The following is a 20,599-nucleotide window of genomic DNA, read 5'->3' on the forward strand; positions in this document are numbered from 1 at the left end:
CACCGCAATCCGCAACGTGTGCACATACCCTTAACGGCAAGTAAATAACGAAGTCTCTTCATTTCGCATAAGCTGTTCAATGGTTAAATTATCTGTGTGCCCGGAAATCCCTTTTAAGGCCTCCTTTATACGTCCGTGTTTCCAGTACATGTGGCATCCCTTTTTTTTCATGGATCCCACATGTAATCATTATCACCTATGGTGCTATGCACATACATGTCTGTGTTTTTACATGGATCGTGTGCCCATGCAAAAAACACGAAGACCTGGCCGTTTTTTCCGGCAGCACGTATGGCAATGGCCAATTCAAGTCTATGGGTCTGTGAAAAGCACGAACAACATATGGATGGCATCCGTGTTTAAAAGTATCGGGGAAGCTTTGTCATTTATTTCTTTATCCCTACTGGAAGAACACTGATGACACCAGTACCATTTTTTTCACGTATGTGTTTTATATGGAGGTGTGAAGGAGGCCGTGCACATGCTGACCCTTTTCTTCTGGGTGGAGATGTACCGTATCTAAACTACTGCCAGTACTGCTTGTCACTATATCTGTAACTCAAACCCCTACTTAAAATAAAGAGGGGGACCGAAGAGATCCATAAAAATATGATTTTATTAAATATGAGGCTAAGACAAATTACAAAAGCAGAATGCCTCATATAGAAGGACCGTACCAACTCCTAGAATAAAGACCAAAAATCCAATTATATATATACAGTGCCAACAAGTAGTATTCAACCCCCTGCAGATTTAGCAGGTTTGATAAGATGCAAATAAGTTAGAGCCTTTAAACTTCACACAAGAGCAGGATTTATTAACAGATGCATAAATCTTACAAACCAAAAAGTTATGTTGCTCAGTTAAATTTTAAGAAATTTTAAACATACAAGTGTGGGTCAATTATTATTCAAACCCTAGGTTTAATATTTTGTGGAATAACCCTTGTTTGCAATTACAGCTAATAATCGTCTTTTATAAGACCTGATCAGGCCGGCACAGGTCTCTGGAGTTATCTTGGCCCACTCCTCCATGCAGATCTTCTCCAAGTTTTCTAGGTTCTTTGGGTGTCTCATGTGGACTTTAATCTTGAGCTCCTTCCACAAGTTTTCAATTGGGTTAAGGTCAGGAGACTGACTAGGCCACTCCAACACCTTGATTTTTTGCCTCTTGAACCAGGCCTTGGTTTTCTTGGCTGTGTGCTTTGGGTCGTTGTCTTGTTGGAAGATGAAATGACGACCCATCTTAAGATCCTTGATGGAGGAGCGGAGGTTCTTGGCCAAAATCTCCAGGTAGGCCGTGCTATCCATCTTCCCATGGATGCGGACCAGATGGCCAGGCCCCTTGGCTGAGAAACAGCCCCACAGCATGATGCTGCCACCACCATGCTTGACTGTAGGGATGGTATTCTGGGGGTCGTATGCAGTGCCATCCAGTCTCCAAACGTCACGTGTGTGGTTGGCACCAAAGATCTCGATCTTGGTCTCATCAGACCAGAGAACCTTGAACCAGTCTGTCTCAGAGTCCTCCAAGTGATCATGAGCAAACTGTAGACGAGCCTTGACATGACGCTTTGAAAGCAAAGGTACCTTACGGGCTCGTCTGGAACGGAGACCATTGCGGTGGAGTACGTTACTTATGGTATTGACTGAAACCAATGTCCCCACTGCCATGAGATCTTCCCGGAGCTCCTTCCTTGTTGTCCTTGGGTTAGCCTTGACTCTTCGGACAAGCCTGGCCTCGGCACGGGAGGAAACTTTCAAAGGCTGTCCAGGCCGTGGAAGGCTAACAGTAGTTCCATAAGCCTTCCACTTCCGGATGATGCTCCCAACAGTGGAGACAGGTAGGCCCAACTCCTTGGAAAGGGTTTTGTACCCCTTGCCAGCCTTGTGACCCTCCACGATCTTGTCTCTGATGGTCTTGGAATGCTCCTTTGTCTTTCCCATGTTGACCATGTATGAGTACTGTTCACAAGTTTGGGGAGGGTCTTAAATAGTCAGAAAAGGCTGGAAAAAGAGATAATTAATCCAAACATGTGAAGCTCATTGTTCTTTGTGCCTGAAATACTTCTTAATACTTTAGGGGAACCAAACAGAATTCTGGTGGTTTGAGGGGTTGAATAATAAATGACCCTCTGAATAAACTTTTCACAATTTAAAAAAAAATTAAACAAAGAAATAACATTCTTTTTTGCTGCAGTGCATTTCACACTTCCAGGCTGATCTACAGTCCAAATGTCACAATGCCAAGTTAATTCCGAATGTGTAAACCTGCTAAATCTGCAGGGGGTTGAATACTACTTGTAGGCACTGTAAATACCAAGTGCGTAAATAATCTCCAAATCAGGTCAGATCAGCTACAATAGTAAAAAGTTACAAATAAACACAGTAATAAATACACAATACACCAAATGGTAGTAGAATATTATAAATACAAATATGACCTAATATGGAGTAAAGAATCACAGTGGCTGTCAGTGTTAATTATACTTGAATAAAGTCTCTGCTGAAATAAGCAAAAAAAGATGACTGACACCTATAAGGCTGAGTTATCTATAGCACCAAGGTGATTATAAATCAAATGGTCCCACTAGACTAGATGATGCTAATGAGCAAAGTTAGTCACAGTGTGATGACAGACCCAATCTAAAAAAATGCTCAAGACATGTGGAGGACAGTGCCCGCAGTATAGGAGACCGATTCACCTTGTATGCCGGAACTGGTAACCACGTCCTCTCACCCCAACGCGCGTTTCGCCACTGTGATTATTTTCTGCATATTAGGTCATATTTGTATTTATAATAATCTACTACCTTTTGGTGTTTTGTGTATTTATTACTGTGTTCATTTGTAACATTTTACTACTGTAACTGATCTGACCTGATTTGGAGATTATTTAATCACTTGGTATTCATATATATATATAATTGGATTTTTGGTCTGGGAGTTGGTACAGTGCTTCTATTTTTGGGCATTCTGCTTTTGTAATTTTTGTTTGTTTTAACTTCATATTTAATAAAACTATATTTTTATGGATCTCTTCTTTCCCCCTTTTTATTTTAAGTAGGGGTTTGAGTTACATATTCTGAGGTGAAGTGCCATTTTTTTACTTTTTTTGGACTCTATAGTGACATATTGTCAGTATATCTGTATAGTACATGCGTGTTTTCTTCCTCCGTTACCTTCTATGTAACATTTTACAGTTTGCCTTCTTTCTTGCTTGTGCTCTATGGAAACATTGTCCATTTGTGTTCTGGGGAGAGGAACAGCACGCTGTGTTGATAGATTACACTTTACAGGAAGTTGCTGGTTCCGTTTTTTGCTCTCTTGACGAGAGTGTGAAGAAAAGCTGGACACGTAGTAACAGATCAGCAGCTTTTTGTGATCACTAACTTTTTTGCTGCATCCTAATAACAATCTTTATAAATTGCCAATGTGTTCTGCAAGAGAGCAAGAAAGTCAGACGTGACGTGGTAACCGACCATGGAGTGTTGGACCTCCTTAGAATCCCTAGTAAATAAAGGGTGGCGCAACGAGATCAATGTGCTTATTTGTAAAGTTTTCAAGACCGAGATTTAATTTCTGTTTTCCACTGTTATAAGTGCAGTGAACAGAAAGATGTTGTTCCTTCTTTTTTCCCCTCCCCTCTGAGTGTTTTAGGCTAACTCTGGTTTTCTGGTTGTGCTGTGCCTTTTTCTCAAAGGAAAGGGTGAGGTCGGACTCTACAGATGGGATGGGCCGATAGTTCTAGATATTCCTTTAATGTGTTCCATTTTTTTTTTCTGCAGCTAATATGAATGATTCATATAGTGGGAGATGGGGAGCGTTGTCTCTCTTGTGCTTGATGTTTATTCCACATTCATGTCCTTCTTATTTCTGTAATATAATACAATATAATTTTTTTTTGTTTCCTCCAGCTTCAATATGACGGCGCAAGTGACACTGGAGGATGCTTTGTCCAATGTAGATCTGTTGGAGGAGCTGCCCTTACCAGACCAGCAGCCCTGCATTGAGCCGCCTCCGTCTTCTTTGCTGTATCAGGTACTTGCTTTTAGATCTCCATTCACAGAACTATGAACTGGCAATGGGAGGAGTGAGCCTCTGCCCCGCTCACACTGTCGGTGGGAGGAGCGAGCCTCTGCCCCGCTCACATTGGTGGGGGGAGGAGAGAGCCTCTGCCCCGCTCACACTGGTGGGGGGAAGAGTGAGCCTCTGCCCCGCTCACACTGGTGGGGGGAAGAGTGAGCCTCTGCCCCGCTCGCACTGGCGGGGGGAGGAGTGAGCCTCTGCCCCGCTCGCACTGGTGGGGGGAGGAGTGAGCCTCTGCCCCGCTCGCATTGGTGGGGGGAGGAGAGAGCCTCTGCCCCGCTCACACTGGTGGGGGGAAGAGTGAGCCTCTGCCCCGCTCACACTGGTGGGGGGAAGAGTGAGCCTCTGCCCCGCTCACACTGGTGGGGGGAAGAGTGAGCCTCTGCCCCGCTCACACTGGTGGGGGGAGGAGTGAGCCTCTGCCCCGCTCACACTGGTGGGGGGAGGAGTGAGCCTCTGCCCCGCTCACACTGGCGGGGGGAGGAGTGAGCCTCTGCCCCGCTCACACTGGCGGGGGGAGGAGTGAGCCTCTGCCCCGCTCACACTGGCGGGGGGAGGAGTGAGCCTCTGCCCCGCTCACACTGGCGGGGGGAGGAGTGAGCCTCTGCCCCGCTCACACTGGCGGGGGGAGGAGTGAGCCTCTGCCCCGCTCGCACTGGCGGGGGGAGGAGTGTGAGCCTCTGCCCCGCTCGCACTGGCAGTGGCTTGTCTCGCAAAGGGACAAATGATCGGGTGTGTTAGATTCCAATGGACGAAATATTGAAGAAAATCAAGTTTGACAATCCAGTAGAACTAAAAGTCTAACCATGGAAGGGGGGTACAATGACTCTAATGTTAATTATAAAGGGTAAGATTTTCCTGCTCACCGTTTCTGCATCTTGTTAGTTCCTGGAGGGTGCAGCAGGTAAATGAGAAGACTCAGCTCAGCGATTATCCTGTACCATTCACTTCTGCCTTGTGTTGTGGCGGGCACAGATGGCGGGGAATAAATGGCTGCCTGTCAGGTGTGCATGCCCGGCGGGTAATGTGCACCTATTCTCTTATGGAATATGTGTGCATGATCCATGCCAAGCTGCAGGCGACACCTCGTGGGTCTGCACACTATAATTTATTGGCCCCAACTGTTCATCGCTCCTAGAATCATGATTACTCTGTCGCCTTATTGGGGGACACAGAACCGTGGGTGTTATGCTGCTGTCCACTAGGAGGCGACACTATGCATAATCTGAAAAAGATTAACTTTGGCTCCTCCTCTGCAGTATACACCCCTGGACGGCGTCAGCCTTCTCCAGTTTTTGCTTAGTGTCGCAGGAGGCACACCTAAGTTTTTTTTTTTTTTTTTTTACATTCCGTCTTTTTCCTGGATTTTTTTCCAATGGACTACAGATGAAGAAAATAGGGTCTCCAGCGAGACTCCCGGCATGGCTCCCTCCTCGGTCCCCTATTAGGGGTACCCGGTTGAGGTCGAGGTGGCTATTCCCCATGTCGCTCCCTCACCAGTCCCTCGGGTACTGGTTCGAGGTCGAGACCCCCCTCCTTCCTCAGTTCCGTCCGGCTCTGGGTCGAGGTCGAGGCGACGATGAAGCCCCCTGACGGTGACAGCAGCACCCTCCCTAATCCCCCTCTGGGGGTATTAGGTTGAGACACCGCAGGTAGGGCCTGTACCAGGCACCAGGGACCCCAGTCCACCTGTGGGCTCCTTTTGGGACCGGGGGAGGTGCAGAGAGGCACGGCACTTACCAGAGACCGGGCTCCCTGCGCCCCGGTCTCTGCAGCACTGGCGCCACAAGGGACCCTCCACAGGGCCCCAGTCACATATATGGCCCCACCGCCAGCCCTCCTTTCATTCTGGGGGGGTCTGGTTTAAATCCCCCCCCCCCCCCCCTAGCCGAAGTCGCCGCCCCATTCCCGCCCCCCGGCCCGCCCCCGGATGACGAAAATGACACTGCAGTGTCATAGAAGGGGCGGATCGAGGCAGGAGGGGCGCGCTTTTACATGGCCCAGCGCGCCCTTTTCCAGCTCTCCGCCCCCTTCCCTCTCCACCTCAGAATCCGGTGGCCATCTTGCTGCACCTGGAAAAACCCAGCACAGCAGTCTCCGGGGGGCACAGGACGTGGGATTTATCAGCGCTGGACCTAAGGGGGAGCACCGGTGGGGTAAGATCACAGCTGGGTCCTTGGTACTCAGCTGTGAATTGCTATACCATATTGCGCTCTCCTCCTTTCCTCTGCGTAGATACCCCTGTAGGGCCTCCACTAATCAGCCTAGGTACTATGTCGGGCTCAAGGAAAAGAACCAGGCAAGACTGCTTTTATGCAGTCTGCACAGCCTGCAAGGCCACTCTCCCCAGCGGCAGCACGTACCCGCACTGCCGGGACTGTACCCAAAAAACAGGATCAGAACCCCAAGAAGTCCCTACCAACGCTTCTGCGACCGCTACTGCGCCGGAATGGGCGACTCAGATGTCGCAGTCTATGACACAGTCTATAGATAACCTGACCTCCACATTACTGCAGGCTCTGCAGGGTCATGTCTCGGCTATGAACGTTACCCAGCAAAGGGACGTCCGGTCTCATGATCAGGGCGCTTCCGACAGTTCGAGGCGTAAGCGGACCCACAGGTCGCGTTCAGCTGCGTCCTCACATAGCAATAGGTCTTCCCCCTCCAGGGAAAGACACAGTGGCCTAAGGTCACCGAGGCCGTCCCCTGATAGAGAAGGACAATGCGGATCTCCACAACGATCCCAGACCACGGGAAATCTCCGCTCTAGTTCGCCCGCTAGAGAGCTCCTTAGCGATGCGCAGGACTCAGAGGGCATATGTGACTCCAATTCAGATAACGAAACAGAGAACGCTTTGCTCCCTTGTCCCCCTAGCAATACTGTGATAGTTGAGGATATCGTCTCTTCCATCCTTCGGGTGCTGGACATTTCAGATCCAACCCCGGAAGCACCAGAACACAAGATTTCCTTTGAAAGTGTTCAGAAACCATCGAAGGTCTTCCCTAATCACCCGGAATTTCAAAAAATCCTTTCTAAGCATTTTTTGCAGCCTGAGAAAAAATTCACCAATCGCAAGTATTTGGAAGCAAAATACCCCTTTCCACAGAAAGACACCAAGGATTGGACAGATTCACCTGAAGTGGACCCTCCAGTCTCTAGGCTGGCAGCACAAACGCTTCTCTCGCTGCCGGACAGTTCAACCCTCAAGGACACGGCAGACAGACAAGTCGAACGCATGGCTCGTTCAATCTTTGAAGCGGCAGGTGCCTCTTTGGCTCCCGCATTTGCTTCAGTTTGGGCAGCCAAGGCCATCATGGCTTGGGCTGCTCTATTGCAAAAGGGCCTTCAAGCTTCAAATCCTCAGCTGGCGGACCAGGCGGTGCAAATTGCAGTGGTGGCAGATTACATGGTCCTTGCAGCGTTGGACTCTGCAAGAGGAATAGCGGGAATAGCATCAAACGCCATTACAATCCGGCGTATTCTCTGGCTAAGAGAATGGAAAGCGGATGCGGCCTCAAAAAAGTCCCTAACAAATCTCCCGTACTTCAGTGGCCGTCTTTTCGGTGAAAAGCTGGGTACAATGATATCCTATGCTACCGGGGGCAAAAGTACTTCCCTCCCTCAACTAAGACCAAAACGCACGTTTTAAAAGGCGTAATCAATCTCGTTTCCGATCCTTTCGGAATTCTTCAGGCTGGTCCGTCTCACGCCCAGCTCAAAACCGTAATCGTTCCCCCCGCAGGGACAACACACGTGCGGCACAGAGGCCGGACAGGAACTGGCAATCAAAGGCAAGCCAGGCAAAACCTAAAGGAGGAAAACCTCAGACTTTTCCCTCCTCCTGACTCATGCCCTCTGGAAGACACCCCACTTGTAGGCGGACGACTGCTACTCTTTCAGCAGGTCTGGCTGCCTATTACAGAAGACAAGTGGGTCAAGGAAATAGTGTCTTCAGGATACAAAATCGAGTTTACTACCAGCCCACCGCACAGGTTTTTTCCCTCTGTCCCTCCAAAATCCCCGCTCAAAGCTCAGGCCTTCCGTCAAGCGGTTTCTTCCCTCCTGCGAGCAGGAGTCATAGTGCCAGTCCCAGCAGAAGAGCGCTTCCGAGGGTTCTACTCCAACCTGTTCGTGGTGCCCAAGAAGGGAGGCAGCGTCCGACCCATACTAGACCTCAAGCAACTCAACAAGTACGTTCGCGTTCGTCACTTCCGCATGGAATCCCTCCGGTCAATCGTTGCGTCTATGGAAAAAGGAGACTATCTTGCCTCCATAGACATACAGGACGCATACCTGCATATACCGATTGCTCCCGCCCATCAGAGGTTTCTCAGATTCGCAATCAACCAAGACCAGTACCAGTTTGTGGCCCTCCCGTTCGGTCTGGCCACGGCCCCCAGAACATTTACAAAGGTCATGGCAGCTACCATGGATGTTCTGCACTCCAGAGGCATAGTAGTCGTTCCATACCTGGATGACCTTCTCATCAAGGCCCCCACCCTCAAGGACTGCGAGGTCAACGTCTCCATCACGATCGACACTCTGACGCGCCTGGGATGGTTAGTCAATTTACGGAAGTCCTCGACTACCCCGAGTCAGTCTCTGATCTTCCTGGGGATGCTATTCGACACCTCCAAGGGTCTGGTGATCCTCCCCAGGGACAAGGCACTGGCTCTCCGTCTGGGAGTTCACACACTCCTCCGCAAGTCCCCCAGATCTCTCCGGTATGCCATGAGAGTACTTGGCAGGATGGCAGCAGCAATGGAGGCGGTACCATTTGCCCAGTTTCACCTCAGACCCCTTCAACTGGCCATCCTCAAGTCCTGGGACAGGAATCCGTTCTCCCTCGACAGGGAGTTCCGGTTATCAGTAAACACCAGGAGGTCCCTGCACTGGTGGCTCAAGCCAACCTCGCTTGCAAGGGGAAAATCCTTTCTCTCCGGTCAATGGAAGGTTTTGACCACCGACGCAAGCCTTATGGGTTGGGGCGCGGTGCACCTACATCACAGAGCGCAAGGCAGGTGGTCACCAAGGGAATCGACCATGACCATCAACATCCTGGAAATTCGGGCCATCTTCCTGGCTTTGAAAGCCTTCCATCACTTGCTGGCAGACTCTCATATCAGAGTACAGTCGGACAATGCCACGGCAGTGGCATACGTGAACCATCAAGGCGGCACCCGCAGCATCCAGGCGATGACCGAAGTACGCGTATCCTACAATGGGCGGAGGATGCAAGGTCGGTACTCTCCGCGGTCCACATTCCGGGTGTGGACAACTGGGAAGCCGACTATCTCAGCCGACAAGGAATGGACTCGGGGGAATGGTCTCTCCATCCCATCTCAATGCCAATTTCATGGCCAGGATGCGCGATTCGCGATCGCTCGGAGCAAATGCCTTGGTTCAGGACTGGACCCAGTTCCAGCTTCTGTACATTTTTCCACCCCTCCCCCTGATCTCCAGAGTCCTGAGGAAGATCAAACAAATGGGGTGTTCCCACCATTCTGATCGCTTCAGACTGGCCCAGGTGTACATGGTACGCCGACGTCGTGCAACTCACAGCAGACGCTCCCTGGCGTCTCCCCACACGTCCCGACCTCCTGTCACAAGGCCCGTTCTTCCACCAGAACTCAGGGGCTCTCAATTTGACGGCGTGGCCATTGAGACCTGGGTTTTGACCCAAGCAGGTTTTTCACCGGACGTTGTTAAAACCATGATCAGGGCTCGAAAGCCAACTTCAGCCAGGATTTACTATCGTACCTGGAAGGTTTTCTTCACATGGTGCGACTCTCATGGGCAGATTCCACTTCCCTATTCTCTTCCAAAGGTCCTTGGGTTCCTTCAGTCAGGCCTGGACGCCGGGCTATCCCTGGGCTCGCTGAAGAGCCAGGTGTCAGCGCTTTCAGTGCTCTTTCAGAGGCGTATTGCTAACAAGCCGCAAGTGAAGACTTTTCTCCTAGGGGTTTCCCGATTGGTTCCCCCCTACAAACGTCCGTTGGAGACGTGGGACCTCAACCTGGTCTTGACAGCACTACAGTCACCTCCTTTTGAACCCCTTAGGGTGGTCTCACTCCGCTTTCTATCACAGAAAGTGGTTTTTCCTGGTGGCAATCACCTCGCTACGCAGGGTGTCTGAACTTTCAGCTCTTTCCTGCAGACAACCCTTCCTGGTTTTTCATCAGGACAAGGTGGTTCTCCGTACAGTACCATCCTTCCTTCCGAAGGTCGTGTCCAGCTTCCACCTCAATGAGGAAATATCACTACCGTCTCTTTGCCCGGCTCCCGTTCATAGGGTAGAGAAGGCTCTGCATACGCTTGACCTTGTCAGGGCATTGCGTATTTACGTGTCTAGGACTGCTCCCTTCCGGAAGTCTGATTCACTTTTCCTTCTTCCAGAAGGCGTTCGCAAGGGCCTACCGGCTTCCAAAGCCACCCTTGCTAGGTGGATCAAGTCCACCATTCAAGAGGCTTACCGCCTCAACAATTCTCCCCTTCCGGCCGGTATCACGGCACACTCTACGCGGGCGGTAGGGGCCTCTTGGGCCATTCGGCATCAAGCCTCAGCACATCAAGTGTGTAAGGCAGCCACTTGGACTAGCCTGCACACATTTACAAACCACTACAGAGTGCATACCCAGTCCTCAGCGGATGCGAGCCTGGGTAGACGGGTCCTGCAGGCGGCAGTACCCCAAGTCTAGCGGACTGTCAGCACAATATTCGTCCATTGCTTCCCACCCAGGGACTGCTTTAGGACGTCCCACGGTTCTGTGTCCCCCAATAAGGCGACAGAGTAAAGGAGATTTTTGTGTACTCACCGTAAAATCTCTTTCTCTTAGCCTTTAATTGGGGGACACAGCTCCCACCCTGTAGCCCTTGCGGGCCGTTGTTACGGTTGGGTTCTCATATTGTTGTTTGAGCCTGTTTATAGTAGCCTTTTTTTACAGGCATGGTTATGTTTCTGGTATATTCCTCCTAATGCTTTTGCACAAACTGGAGAAGGCTGACGACGTCCAGGGGTGTATACTGCAGAGGAGGAGCCAAAGTTAATCTTTTTCAGATTATGCATAGTGTCGCCTCCTAGTGGACAGCAGCATAACACCCACGGTGCTGTGTCCCCCAATTAAAGGCTAAGAGAAAGATTTTACGGTGAGTACACAAAAATCTCCTTTTCCTCTGCATTTTGTAGCGGTGATTAGATAACATTATCTGTTTGTATTTATATACATTTATTCACCCAATGCATTTAATTTTTCTTGCAGCCAAATTTTAACACTAACTTTGAGGACAGAACTGCCTTCGTCACCGGTATTGCCCGGTACATTGAGCAGGCTACCGTCCATTCTAGCATGGTGAGTGGTTGGCGCGTGTGGCATAAAATACACTTGAAGGCAAGTGGTTTTCTGCTGCTGTTTAATACATGAATTATTGTTTTTCTATTACAGAATGTAATGCTGGAAGAAGGACAGGACTATGCCATTATGCTTTACACATGGAGAAGCTGCTCAAGAGCCATACCGCAGGTAATGGCCATTGTCCAGACTGCGTAACCCGTATACTGCGTTTTTCTACAGTCTGCTAATTACATTTAACACATTTTTGTACCCTCTTCTCTAATAACCTCTTGTCATTTATACTGTATCCAGGTATTTACAGTGTATATTTCTGAGATTTACAACAGTGAGTGTTAAGGCCCCGTTACACATAACGATGTCCCAGCGATCCCACCAACGATCCGACATGATGGGATCGCTGGGACATCGTTAGGCTGATCGCTGGTGAGCTGTTACATAGACAGCCCCTCCAGTGATCAGCACCAGCGAGCAAGCTGGTTTCTAATGTAAACATCGGGTATCCAGGAGCCGCGGCTCTTGGATACCCGCTGTTTACCTTGGAAACCGGCGTCCAGTGTCACTGATCGCTGTTCTCTCGCTGTCACACGGAGCAATGCGTGCTGGCCAGCGGGAGACTAGCGATCAAAAAATGGCCCAGGACGATGGAGCACGATCAGCGATACCTGGCGGGGGGGCCGGTCGCTGATCCCGGTCACACACAGTGATCTCACTGGCAAGATCGCTGTGGCGTCACAAAATCAGCGATCTCGCTAGCGAGATCGCTGTGTGTGACGAGGCCTTTAGTGTTCAGCCTCATTCACATTGTGAAGTTGTGCAGCTGATAAGAAAGCCTTATCGACACGTTTTTTTTTTTTTTCTCACCATTGTAAAAATGCCATGAAGTTCAAATACTTTTCGTAGCATTTTTCATATGACAGGCTTTTTTGTTAGTATCTTCTGTTGGAAAAAAAGTCAGATGTTTATGTAGAGCATTTTCATTTTACTGTAGACTCTTTTTGTAATATTCATGTAGCCTACAAAATATTTTCCTATACAATAATTAGACTCCACTGCTATTTCCTTAATCAGTTAAAGGGTTTTTCCTATGAACAAAGTACATTTTAATCAATAGATCTTAGAATAATAACTCCCACAATTGGATGTGTTTAAGAAAATGTTCCTGTGCTGAGATAATCTTATGAATGTGTCCCTGCTGTGTACTGTGTAATGGCTGTGTCTGACCGTACAGGAACATGTTCTGATCATATCACATCTCCTGGGCAGGGGAGGAAGCAAAAGAGTATCTCAGCATAGGAATATTTTATTTTTTTTTTAACATATCCAATTGTGAAACGTATGTTTATTCCAAGATCTATTGATTTAAAATGCACTTTAAAATTCTCCATTAAATGTCACCTGCTTAACCCAGCAGGAAGTACGGCGGCGTCTACAAATCACTAAAATTGACAAATCCCCGGGCCTGGATGGGATACACCCCAGAGTACTGCAGGAATTAAGCACAGTCATAGATAGACCACTATTTTTAATCTTTAAAGATTCCATAATAACAGGGTCTGTACCACAGGACTGGCGTATAGCAAATGTGGTGCCAATATTCAAAAAGGGGACAAAAACTGAACTTGGAAATTATAGGCCAGTAAGTTTAACCTCAACTGTGGGTAAAATCCCGGAGGGTTTTCTAAGAGATACTATACTGGAGTATCTGGAGAAGAATAACCTTATGACCCAATATCAACATGGGTTTACAAGAGACCGTTCCTGTCAGACTAATCTGATAAGCTTTTATGAAGAGGTAAGTTCCGGACTGGACCAAGGGAATGCAGTGTACATGGACTTTTCAAAAGCTTTTGATACGGTGCCACACAAAAGGTTGATACATAAAATGAGAACAATGGGGATAGGGGAAAATATGTGTAGGTGGGTTAAGAGCTGGCTCAGGGATAGGAAACAAAGGGTGGTTATTAATGGAGCACACTCGGACTGGGTCACGGTTAGCAGTGGGGTACCACAAGGGTCAGTTTTGGGCCCGCTTCTTTTTAACATATTTATTAATGACCTTGTAGGGGGCATAGAGAGTAGAATTTCAATATTTGCAGATGACACTAAACTCTGCAGGGTAATTAATACAGAGGAGGACAATTTTATATTACAGGAGGATTTATGTAAACTAGAAGCTTGGGCTGATAAATGGCAAATGAGCTTTAATTGGGAAAAATGTAAGGTCATGCACTTGGGTAGAACGAACAAGTTGTATAATTATGTGCTTAATTGTAAAACACTGGGCAAAACAGTCACTGAAAAAGACCTGGGTGTATGGGTGGACGACAAACTCACATTTAGTGGCCAGAGTCAAGCAGCTGCTGCAAAGGCAAATAAAATAATGGGATGCATTAAAAGAGGCATAGATGCTCATGAGGAGAACATAATTTTACCTCTATATAAGTCACTAGTGCGACCACACTTAGAATACTGTGTACAGTTCTGGTCTCCGGTGTATAAGAAAGACATAGCTGAACTGGAGCGGGTGCAGAGAAGAGCGACCAAGGTTATTAGGGAACTGGGGGGTCTGCAATACCAAGACAGGTTATTACACTTGGGGTTATTTAGTTTGGAGAATCGAAGGCTTAGGGGTGATCTTATTACAATGTATAAATATATGCGGGGACAATACAAAGACCTTTCTAATGATCTTTTTACTCTTAGACCTGTGACGGGGACAAGGGGGCATCCTCTACGTCTGGAGGAAAGAAGGTTTAAGCATACTCACAGACGCGGATTCTTTACTGTAAGAGCAGTGAGACTATGGAACTCTCTGCCATATGATGTTGTAATGAGTGATTCACTACTAAAATTTAAGAAGGGACTGGATGCCTTTCTTGAAAAGTATAATATTACAGGGTATATACACTAGTCTCCTTAATATTGCGTTGATCCAGGGAGCTAGTCTGATTGCCGTATGTGGAGTCGGGAAGGAATTTTTTTTCCCCAATGTGAAGCTTACTGTTGCCACATGGGTTTTTTTTGCCTTCCTCTGGATCAACATGTTAGGGCAAGTTAGGATAGGATATGGGTTGAACTAGATGGACTTAAAGTCTCCCTTCAACCTTAATAACTATGTTACTATGTTACTTTGTTCATGGGAAAACCCCTTTAACAAAATTGGCCACAATCCCCCCCCAAAAATCGATTAAAACAAATGGAGAAACATAGTAAAATAGAGAATGGGATGTAAGATGGTGTCCACCTACCCTCTATATACAGATATACATCTCCCACTGTGGAAGACCACCGCTTCTGCCACACTGAGCAGAGTTTCTTATCTGTATTTAGTGGGTGACCACCATCCGGCCTCCCTTCCTCTATTTTATATTTTATTTTTATTGTTGTAAAATTTTCTTCAAGAAATTTAGTCATTATATTTTATTGTAGACAGGAATGTTACATACATCTTTTTGTTTCATTGTAAGTACTTGCAATAGCTTTTTTGGCAAAAAATAAAGTCTTATACGGCTCTTGCTTTGGATACAAGCCCAGACATGGCCCCACCTTGGATACACTTCACAGACCACAATAAGGAGTTGTTCCCTGCCTATTATGTCTTTGTGAAAGTAGTGTCAGTTCAGGTAATAGAGAAGAGCAGATGTGAGCTCAGGTTTTGTGTCACTTCCTTACCAACCTTTTATTGGCAAAGTACAAGGTGGTGTAAAGCAACCAGCCATTTGTGGTCGTAGTAGGAAATATGGAATTGCCATGTGGCAGATCTCCTTATAATTTAATTATTTTTAGATCTTGTTATTGAAATCTTTTTTTGTTATTGCCAACCATTCAGTCAATTTAAATTGTTAGTCCATTGTCAATTCTTTGGTGGTCTCCTCTCAGTTGTAATCATTGGTTTGGTTAAAAGGGGTTGTCCACTACTCAGACAACTCCTTCTCAATCGGTATGTTTCCAATTTGTAATTTAACATGTATACTCACTGCTGATGTCGGCGCCGTTCCAGCGGCGTCATGTGAACCCTGTGGCTTCTTCAGACTCTTCTCTTTTGGACAAATCGCATGCATCCGGAGGAAGGGAGCGAGCAGATTTGGTCACTCCAACACCCCCTTTGGATGTAAGTTATTTGTCTGAAGGCGAGAGTGTGAAGTGGACATTGATAGACCGCAGGGTTCGCGTGACATCATCCAGTTATGCAATCACTGGGAGAGACAGTGCCGACACCACTGGAATGGTGCCCCCATTAGCGGGGAGTATACCTATTAAATATGGATTGAGAAGAGGTTGTCAGACTAATGGGCAATCCCCTTAAAAGGGATCTGTCACCAGAAAACCTTGCAGATATGGGGTAAATCTGCAGGTTAATGGCGTTAATAACCTGCCCTGCACCCGCGCTTAGCCAAATGCTGTGGAAAATAAATGTAAAAATGGTTATGTATACTGGCAAAACTTGATGATGATTCTGTTTTATGTTCCTCAAGGTTAAATGCAATGAACAGCCAAACCGTGTAGAAATCTATGAGAAAACAGTGGAAGTTCTGGAACCAGAGGTCACCAAACTAATGAACTTCATGTATTTCCAGGTACCAGTCTCTGCCTTTATAGAAAATAAGTTGTAAAGAGATTTGCATTAAAATGAATCCTCTTAAAGGACTATGTTCTTCTGATTTATGGATGTAAATATGACTGGACATGGCCAAAACCATACGAATCGTTTTCTGATTCCATAATGTTATTATTGTGCTTGTTCTGGGGTCACCATGGTATAATCAATGACGACTTGTCACTAAAGCGCTCCACATTTCTGAGTTCATTTTATGATGGGTCCACGTTCAAAAAATTTAAAGAAAAATGTTTTTTCTCGTTCGCCTTATTGGGGGACACAGAGACCATGGGTGTATGCTGCTGCCACTAGGAGGCTGACACTATGCACAAAAAAAAGTTAGCTCCTCCTCCGCAGTGTACACCCGACCGGCAGGAAGTTCCTCAGTTTAGCTTAGTGTCAGTAGGAGGTGGACACGGGTCTTTTATTAGACCCCTATCTACCTCGTCGTGCGTCGTTCCTTTACAGGTTTCGGAGGGATACGGAGTGAACAGTCACATCCGTACTCCCACAAAGAGACTATGAGTACGGCGTGTACTGCCACCCCGTATCCTCATAGGTCTCCGCGGCAGGACCAGGAGCCTCGCACAGGTGCGTGCCAGCTATACGGACGGTCCTTGCCCCCCGCCTCCCACCATCTCGCCTACCAGAGCCTGACGGTTGGATTCCATAAAGACGACAGACAGCGTGGGATTCGCAGGTACCTTTATTGTGGCCCCCGGCCTGGGTGAGTATGCGATCTAGCGGTCCCCCGGCATTTTCATCCTAAGGCGGTCGCCAAGGGACCACGGTAGGGCCTGCGCGCCCGCTTCTCCCCACGGTCGCCGCATCCATGAAGGCCCCTTTTCTTTCGGGCCTTGTTCTGCGCCGACCCCCCCCACCCCCCCCGGTTCTTCATCCCGGCAGGGGTATACAGGGGTCGGGCTGTGGGAAGCAGGGACGCGGCCCGGGGTTGCGGCCCGGTGTTGGGGCGCATCTTCCGTGCCGACCCCCTGCTGACAGGCGGCCGGCGCTATTAATTTAGGCCCCGGCTTCATCTCGGGCCTACCGCTGCGTCGCGGCCACGCCCCTTGCCCCTTTCTTCTAAGCTGGCTTCTCTCCCGCCCGTCCTAGGCCTTCCCAGCCCCCTTGCCTCACACCAGCCTGCTATTGGACAGCGGGCGGTGCTAAGGGGATCTCTGCGGCGAGCTCCGCCCTTCTTCTCCCTCTGGCAGCCCGCCCTTTCCCTGGTGGTCGCCATCTTCTCAGCCTGCCAGCCGGACCTCATTCCCTGCCGGATTTCGGTCGCTGGGCCTTTTTTCAGCCGGATTGGCCTGGCCTCATCCTGCAGCCAGATCAGAGAGCGTCGCCCTTGGGGACACCGGACCGTGAGTAGCTCTGCACCTGCAGACTGACACCCTTCTCTGCCTTCTGTCCCCCAACCAGCCGGCACTGCCTCTCTTTTCACTATGTCCAACGCTAAGTCTGATCGTACCCGCTCTGCGTCCAGCCCGACGCCGCTCAGGAGCCATCCATAGCCCCAGGGGCGAGTGAGCCCCCCATGCCGGGTTGGGCCTCCTCTCAATCACAGTCAGTGGCAGACCTCATCAAGGTGTCTCAGTCCTTAGTAGCCGTTCTGGACAAGTTGCCCTTGGGAGCTTCGGCGGGACCCAGCACGTCTCAGGACGTCCCATCTGAGCCAGCCAGCGGCAGTCGCAAGAGGCCCAGGCAGGACCTCCAGGCGGAGTCCTACCTCACCCCATAGTCCCCAGCAGTCTCCCTCTCGGGCCTCCTCCCCCGAGTCAGGCGAAGCGCTTTCGGAATCGGAAGGGGTCTTGGAGCTGGATTCGGACCAGGATGCGAACATGAAGGTTACGGTGCAAAACCTCATTGCCGCGATTCACCATACCTTTGACATCGCTGACGCCCCTGCGAAATCCTCAGATCAGGAGGTTTCGTCCAGACGGGCGGAAACACCATCCAGGGTGTTTCCCTTCCATTCTGAGTTTGGAAAGATTTTTACAAAGGAGAGAGAAGATCCGACCAGACGCTTTCAAGGAGGAAAGCGTCTCGGCGTGCTGTACCCGTTTGCTAAAGAGCTCACGGACAACTGGGCCGCTTCTCCCTCGGTGGACCCTCCCGTGTCCAGACTTTCTAATAATACGGTCCTTCCGCTGTCAGGTGTGGCGTCGCTAAAAGATTCTAATGATAGGATCATAGAATCTCTAGCAAAATCTGCCTTCGAAGCGGCATCAGCAGCGGTATTTGTTTCTTCTTGGGCAGCAAAGGCCATATCCACTTGGGCAGATGACCTTCGGCAGGGCATTCTGGATAAGGCACGACCAGAGCATTTGGCCGATCTCGCCAATCAGATTTCCCATGCGGGGGATTATCTGCTTTCTGCCTCCTTGGATGCCGCATCTTGCGCAGTTCAGGCGTCAAGTAACATCGTGGCAATCCGACGTACAATTTGGCTCAAGGCCTGGCAGGCGGACTTGTCCTCTAAAAAGTCTGACCAATCTGCCTTTTCAGGGAGTGCGTCTCTTCGGATCACAATTGGATCAGATTATTAAGGACGCTACCGGAGGTACGAGTTCTCTTCTCCCCTCCAAGCCTCGCAGACCTCCTCCAAGGCGTCAGTTTCGTCCCTGTCGGACTTTCCGCCGTTTCAATACGGCGGAAAACCCTTCCAACCAGCAAAGGCCACAGGCACGTCAGGAAAGAAAGAAGGTTTCCTTCAGGCCCACTCCGTCCTGGCGGTCCCACTCTTCCCAGGGAAGACCGTCCAGATCTAGATCTGGACGGTCTACGTCCGCATGACTAACATCGGTCTCCCGTGGGTCCCTTCCAATTGGGAGGTCGACTTCTCTTCTTCAGCGACGTCTGGCTCGCCTCAGTAGAGGACGCTTGGGTCAGAGAGGTTGTATCAACAGGATACAAAATCGAGTTCATTTCTCTTCCACGGGATCGTTTCTTACAATCCCGTCCGCCGAGGGATCCGGCCTTGGTCCCGGGGTTCGGTTCGGCCATCGCCTCTCTTCTCAGTTCCGGGGTGATTGTGCCCGTTCCCGAATCGGAACGCTTCACAGGGTTTTATTCAAACCTGTTTGTGGTGCCGAAAAAGGACGGGACAGTTCGACCCATCTTGGATCTCAAGTTACTCAACAAGAGAGTTCGCCTTCGCCACTTCCGGATGGAGTCAGTTCGCTCGGTAATTGCTTCCATGGAGGAGCAGGAATTCATGGGGTCCATAGACATCCAAGATGCCTATCTACATGTGCCCATATTTCCCGGACATCAGAAGTTCCTGCGGTTTGCGATTCTTCACGAACATTACCAGTTCGTCGCGCTTCCTTTCGGGCTCGCCACCGCTGCCAGAGTCTTCACGAAGATTATGGCGGCGTTGATGGCCTTGTTGAGGATCAGAGGTCTCGTTCTTTTTCCGTACCTCGACGATATCCTGATCAAGGTCCCCTCCTTTCAACAGACCCGCCTAAGTGTGGCGATCGTTCTAGACACCCTGTCCAGTTTTGGGTGGATCGTCAACCGGGAAAAGTCCTGTCTGGTCCCTACTCAACGCCTTGTGTTTCTGGGCCTTCTGTTCGACACTCGTCGGTCAAGGGTATTTCTCCCACAAGACAAGATTCTTTCCCTGCAGCAGGGCGTGCGATCATTACAGATCACACGATTTCCATCCCTCAGGTCAGCCATGAGGGTCCTGGGGAAGATGGTGGCGGCAATAGAGGCAGTTCCCTTTGCCCAATTTCACGCCAGGCCACTCCAGCAGGCCATTTTGTCCAGGTGGAACAGGTCGGCTCTGTCTCTGGATCGTCCGGTTCGCCTTTCCTGCCGCATCAGGCGGTCTCTCAACTGGTGGTTGACGTCTCCCCTCATTCTCTTGGGGCGGTCTTTTCCCGTTCACTGGCAGATTGTCACTACGGACGCCAGCCTCATCGGCTGGGGTGCAGTGTTCCGCAATCACACTGTTCAGGGTCGATGGTCGACTCAGGAATCAGCTCTGCAGATCAATTTCCTAGAGATACGGGCGATCCATCTAGCTCTCGTCCACTGGGAAAGGCGCCTCAAGGGCCTGCCTGTCAGGATTCAGACAGACAATGCCACAGCGGTGGCATATATCAACCGCCAAGGGGGGACACGGAGTGTCTCAGCCCTGGCGGAAGTGTCCAGAATTCTTCAATGGGCAGAGACCTTTGTTCCAACGATTTCCGCGGTTCACATTCCCGGCGTGGACAACTGGGCCGCCGATTTCCTCAGCCGCGAGGGTCTCGCGGCAGGGTAATGGTCCCTACATCCGGAGGTGTTTCATCTGCTCTGCCGTCGGTGGGGAACCCCGGATGTAGACCTCATGGCATCTCGCCTCAACAGGAAAGTATCACAATTCGTGTCCAGGTCTCGGGACCCTCTGGCAGTGGGCGCCGACGCTCTGGCCGTCCCTTGGTCACAGTTCGTGCTCCCCTACCTGTTCCCTCCTCTGCCTCTTCTTGCCAAGTTGTTGAAGAAAATCAAAGCAGAGGGGATTCCAGTCATCCTCATCGCCCCGAATTGGCCCAGGTCTTGATTC

At 49.4% G+C, this 20,599-nt stretch overlaps 1 protein-coding gene across 2 annotated transcripts in view; it reads left to right on the top strand.

Annotated features, from left to right (window-relative positions):
* CYFIP1 (cytoplasmic FMR1 interacting protein 1) overlaps nt 1-20,599 on the top strand; it is a 129,420-nt gene that overhangs the window by 24,043 nt on the left and 84,778 nt on the right. For both annotated transcript variants that reach the window (XM_073541460.1, XM_073541458.1), the window contains exons 2-5: nt 3,917-4,040; nt 11,349-11,438; nt 11,532-11,609; nt 15,917-16,018. In XM_073541460.1, the coding sequence (XP_073397561.1) occupies nt 3,924-4,040; nt 11,349-11,438; nt 11,532-11,609; nt 15,917-16,018 (387 nt within the window). In that variant the 5' untranslated portion in view covers nt 3,917-3,923. The remainder of the gene's footprint in view (nt 1-3,916; nt 4,041-11,348; nt 11,439-11,531; nt 11,610-15,916; nt 16,019-20,599) is intronic.

This window comes from Dendrobates tinctorius, unplaced genomic scaffold, assembly GCF_039654945.1.
Source record: "Dendrobates tinctorius isolate UK_male_01 unplaced genomic scaffold, ASM3965494v1 ptg000121l, whole genome shotgun sequence".
NCBI lineage: Eukaryota > Metazoa > Chordata > Amphibia > Anura > Dendrobatidae > Dendrobates > Dendrobates tinctorius.